The sequence below is a fragment of the Ruditapes philippinarum genome, unplaced genomic scaffold (genome assembly GCF_026571515.1).
Source record: "Ruditapes philippinarum isolate M1 unplaced genomic scaffold, ASM2657151v2 ctg1534_1_1_1_1, whole genome shotgun sequence".
NCBI classification, from domain to species: domain Eukaryota; kingdom Metazoa; phylum Mollusca; class Bivalvia; order Venerida; family Veneridae; genus Ruditapes; species Ruditapes philippinarum.
This window is the reverse complement of record NW_026858892.1, coordinates 115,458-121,246: the sequence shown is the minus strand read 5'-3', so window position 1 is coordinate 121,246 and position 5,789 is coordinate 115,458. Positions and strand designations below refer to the sequence as shown.

General features: G+C 35.4%; 1 protein-coding gene across 1 annotated transcript; it reads left to right on the top strand.

Moving 5' to 3' along the window:
- Positions 1–644: 644 nt before the first annotated feature.
- LOC132754578 (cathepsin F-like) lies at positions 645–5,018 on the top strand (the record flags this gene model as incomplete). Its single annotated transcript, XM_060745234.1, is given in 6 exon segments — positions 645–725; positions 996–1,115; positions 1,875–1,939; positions 2,379–2,469; positions 3,708–3,766; positions 4,267–5,018. Coding segments are annotated over 6 exon segments (491 nt in total), but the record flags the coding sequence as incomplete, so codon positions are not given.
- Between the last annotated feature and the right edge of the window lie 771 nt (positions 5,019–5,789).

The window sequence follows — 5,789 nt, the reverse complement described above, 5'->3', positions numbered from 1 at the left end:
AATCTTCTTTTAAAAAAGCCAATGAGCTAGAACTTAGATGTTTAGCATGAAACATCTTCTTATGGGTGTCTACCAAGTCTGTTCAAATAAACAAATAAAAGCCCTTGGGTAAAAATTGGCCCGGGGGTGGAGGGCCTATATACAGGTGAGCGACCTCAGGGCCATCATGGCCCTCTTGTTAACTTCTTGATTATTTGGATATTAACCCCTGTCACTAAACTATACCACTCATTGTACATTTTTAATAAACAATTAGCTGAGTGGATTGGTCAAGGTTCATCAATTTTTGTACTTTGGTTTTTGTGTCATTTAGACTGTAATTTATGATGATGTAAAATAGTGTTTTGTATTTTCTGATTTGACTGTAGTAAAACTAGAGTTGTTTGTAAGAATATGACAAAGCTATTCTTTATTTCTAAAGCTTAATTCTCCTTTATCTTAGGATCTGAAAGACTGTGAAATTTTCTCTGATAAAACTATTATCTTGTGTTTATTGTGATGTTCCTATTTCCAAACTATTTTCCTGTAAGACTGTGACAGAACTATTTTCCTTTACAAATAAAGCTGTAAGACTGTAACCAAACTATTTGCCTATTCTGCTGAAGCTGTTAGACTGTAACAAATCTATGTTCGTATATTTTCAGAGCTTGTAGACTGTGACAAGGTTGATGAAGGCTGTAATGGAGGGTTACCATCTCAGGCATACAAGGAGATAGAGAGACTTGGTATGAATATTTTGTAATGACATACATTTCTATGTTTATGCATCCTCTGCTGTAGTTGTTGTCCTTGAATTCATCAACAGCAGAAAAATGGGTAAGATCAATAAATGTAAGTGATGTTATGAAAGCAAAGGGAAGTAACCAGTATTGCAATACTTTACTATTTTACAATTAATTAAAAGCAAAGGGAAGTAACCTGTATATATTGAATACAAATGGAGGTATGAAAGCAAAGGGAAGTAACACACATTACAATATATTGTTTTATTGTAGGTGGTCTTGAAACTGAGGCTGACTATTCCTACAAGGGTGAAGATGAGAAATGTGTCTTCAAGAAGAAAGATGTGAAAGTTTACATCAATGATTCAGTTTCTATATCATCAGATGAAGCAGGTAAAATTTTCTTCATCTTAATGTCTGTCAGTGTAACAAAGGAAGAATGTTAAGCCCTTTATTTATGGATTCAAGTCTAGAGTCTCGCTCATGTTTTTGTTGATTATTTAGTTGTTGATAATATGTGACAAGAATGTTGTTCAAATGATTTGTGTGGAGTAATTGGCAATTATTAGAACAGTGCAAAATTATTGTACTTGTATAGAATCCCAGGAACACTTGTAAATATGAAAAATATGACCTTAACCTCAACACAGGTCTCAAATATACATTTTGACAATATTTTTTTCCTTACACTAACCAATATATTATTATAGTCATATTGTTTCATTATGAAATATCTACTTAACTACCTCTAGATTTCACATACCTTAACATTTCACTAGCTGAATTTGTTTAATGGATTTGTTCTGCTTTGAATTTGATCAGTCTATGTGAAAGTTAAGAGATTTCAATATCAAAGTACAAAAATTGAGTTACCAATACATATGCAGAAAAGAGCCTGGTCAGACTGCTTAGATGTGCAAGCTGGCCTGGCTCGATATTGGTGGCAAAGCTTATTCACTGTTGCTGAGCAGCTCCCAGCAGAGTTGGGGTTAAATGTAATACATAAGTTAAGCATTTTAGATAATTTTCTATTCAAGGGAGTATTTATATAGCCCATGTAATTTTTTTTGTATGATGTTAATTGAAGTTTTGGAAATTGAAGAAAATATTGTAAATAAATAAATACATATTTTCTGTGTATTTTTTTGACAGAGATGGCATCGTGGCTGGCTGCAAACGGACCAATCTCTATTGGTATCAATGCCTTTGCTATGCAGGTATGTTATATTAATTATTTGAATAAAGGATGTAATTTATATACTTAAGTGAGATTGACAGAGATTTTTGGAAAAGAACAGTCTTTCATGGTGCACATACACTCCCATAGATTTCACATTGTAAAAAAAAAACTGTAAACATACATGTCAAGAAATAACCTTACAAAAATGAAAAGTAATTTTTGATGTATAAGATTGTTCAGCATATGTGGTGTAATTCATTTTAATGATTATTGTAATAGGTTTGAAAAAAATTCCTTCAGTTTAAAACAAGTTAGTTAATAACGATTAAATAATCAAAATTAAAAACATGAGATATTTATATGTATATCTTGGTATCTAGTAACTTATACAATATTTTAAAACGTTAATCAGATTGTTAGAAAGACTTGTTAATGCATCATACATGGTTTTACAGCTAGCATATTTTATCTTGTAGTTTTATATGGGAGGAATCTCTCATCCCTGGAAGATATTCTGTAACCCAAAAAATCTTGACCATGGCGTGTTGATTGTGGGATATGGAGTTCGTAAGTTTAACTTTGTTTCTTGTCAGCCCTTTCAGGTACAAATTTGAAGAGAAAAAGACCTTTCAAAGCCAAATTATTTTACACAATGTTATATTAATACTTACCTGCCTGAAATAGAGAAATGGACTTACCTTGCTATGAAGATGGAACCGTCCATTTTCAGTAAAAAGTATTTCAATATCAAATTAAGGCCCTGTCACACTAGAATGCGCTTTCACTGCGTTCGCACGGCGTTGTTTAATTTTACAAAGCGCCGCGAGGTCGCAATAAAAAATGTGATATTGTTGATGTCATGAAGACTTCACGGCGTCTTCACGGCGTCCTCACGGCGATCATGGCGATGCTACGGAGCTTCGACGGCGTTTTAGTTGGCGATTGTCTACGTTCGGACTGCGCTTCTATGACGTTCTTTGCGCTTTCACTGCGCATTTATGGCGCTCATACGACGCTCTCGTGGCGCTCACACTTCGTTGAAATCTTAAAGCTCCGTAAAAGCGTCGTGCACACGCAGTTTAAGCGCGGTAAAGACGTCGCACAGTCTCCGTACAAGCGCCGTTGATAACCACGGCGTTCATTCGGCGTTCCTTTTGCGCTTTCGCAGCGCTCCTGTTGCGTTGTAGGAGATGCTACTGGGTTGCTACGGCGTCCTTACTGCGATGCTACTGCGCTCATTTTAGAACGCCGAGTGACGGCGTTTGTTTTGATCATGTTCAAAATGCGCGCCGTTGGTCGGCGTTCTATGCGATGCCACTACGATGCTACGGCGATGCTGTGGCGATGTTTGCGATCTTACTGCGCTCACCTTGGCGTTCTGAATTTTCTTTGGACGCCGTGAGAACGCCGTCCTAGTGTGACAGGGGTTTTACCTGCAATTTGTAGTAAACATTAATTATGGACACTTGTCAGCATTAATGGACACTTGTCAGAATTCATGGATTTTCAGACTTACTTGGCTCTAGATGTATAAATTTCTTATTATAATTGCTACAAGGGCTCTAAGATGTAAGTTATAGTAATGTACCAAAAGTGCTCAACTTGACTTTCCCAATTGTCATCACAATAACTCTCATTTTTAACTATTTAAAAATGAATGCATACCTATATACTTAATTGGCTCATAGGTTTATTCTTTTGAAAATAAATTTGTCAAAAAAATGCTCTGTTTACAGTGACTTTGTATATGTTTTAGCATTGTTAGAATGTGCAGTTAAATATTTAACATTATTTCTTTTTGACAGAGGACAATAAGCCTTATTGGATAGTTAAGAACAGTTGGGGACCAGACTGGGGTGAAAAGGTAAGTCATTCACCTTACATACTCTGTCTTATTTTAGAAAGTATGACAAATTGAAGTCACTGACTGATATGTCAGTGTCAGTACTTATCAGTGGATCACTTATCTAAAACCTGATTAGAATTTATGTAGGGCTATGCTTTGAAGCAGTATTGATGTAAGGGAAGAAACTCTTTAAAGTTAGCAAATGTAAGCACAGAGGAGTTATCTTCCCACATAATTTTTAAGTGGCATGGACCCTACAACAGTTATATGGGGACTTTCCAGCTTTACTTGTGTAGGAAGACCTTTGGTGCCCCTTCATGCATTATTTCAGACACCAGTGAATGGCCTCCCTTCCATAAGCTAGCTGGATAGCTTCAGGAAAAAATGATGAAATTGACATTAAATAAGAAAGGTACACTACATAGTATTTTATATTAAAGTTTTGTTGAATGAATTCAGACGTAAAGGATATATTGTTACAGTTTTCGGCAGTCAAGATACTTAAAATGTTATTTCAGGGTTACTACTTGGTGTACAGAGGAGATGGTGTTTGTGGTCTTAACACAATGTGTACGTCTGCTGTGGTGAACTAATTGAATGTACATGTTTGTTGATTGATTACATGATGACTGATGGTATGGTAATTCTCATTGGATGCTGTGTGATTGATCAAAATGATGGCTGATAGTACAGCTCTTTTCATTGGTCACTGTTATATATATGACTTTTTAGAATTTTCCTTTACCTGCTGATCACATAATCCTCTGCTGACCATATGCATTTTTATCCAGACATAAGTTTCATTCAAATTTATTGTAACTTTTTTCTTTACTAAATGTAGGTACAAAAATAATGTTTAATTGAATGTTTAATTGAATTTTTCCAATATATACATGTATAACAATTGTGATATTTTATAGAAGTGATTTTGTAATTTGATGGTCTTTTGTATCCATAACATGTTTTGATATTTGTTTCATCATCTGAACATACTTGAGCCCAAAAATGGCTGCTTGTACAGTTGAGGATTTTCAAAGTCAAGTTTGTGTATGTTTATTGATTGTTTATTATGGTAGATCTGATGTTTCTGACTTATTACATCAGGTCACCTTAGTGCAGTAATGGAATAAGTTCTTCTAAATTTAATAGGAGTTAACCAGTTATTGCACTAAGGTTGGAATTATTCTCATTTTGATAAATTCATGTATATGTATTTCTGTAGGTTTTTGTTATAAAGGTGGTGTGGATTTGATAGTGATCTTTTTATGCCACCGCAGCATCTGCGATGCGGTGGCATATAGCGATTCACCTGTGTGTGTGTGCGTGTGTTTGTGTGTGTGTTTGTGTGTGTGTTATATAGATTATATAGTGAACTTAAAAAATCTTCTTGTGAAAAACCACTGGTCCAATTTCAACCAAACTTGGCAGAATTGTTCCTTGGGTGAAGGGCTTCCAAAGTTGTTCAAAGAATTTAATTCCATGCAGAAATCTGGTTGCCATGGCAACCAAAAGGAATTATAAGAATAAATTTAAAAAATCTTCTTGTAAAGACCCAAAAGGCCTAGAGCTTAGATATTTTGCATAAGGCATTGTCTGGTAGACCTCTAACAAGATTGTTCAAATTATAGCCCTGGGGTGAAAATTGGCCCCTCCCCGGGGGTCATTGATTTTCACTATGTACTTATAGTAAAAACTTAAAATACCTTCTTGTAAAGACCCAAAAGGCCTAGAGCTTAGATATTTTGCATAAGGCATCGTCTGGTAGACCCTTACCAAGATTGTTCAAATTATAGCCCTTGGGTCAAAATCGGCCCCGCCCCGGGGTCATTAATTTTCACTATGTGTACATATAGAAAAAACTTAAAACACCGTCTTGTAAAGACCCAAAAGGCCTAGAGCTTAGATATTTTGCATAAGGCATTGTCTGGTAGACCTCTACCCAGATTGTTCAAATTATAGCCCTGGGGTCAAAATCGGCCCGCCCCGGTGGTCATTGGTTTTCCATTATGCTATATTATATGTATATAGTAAAAACTTCAAA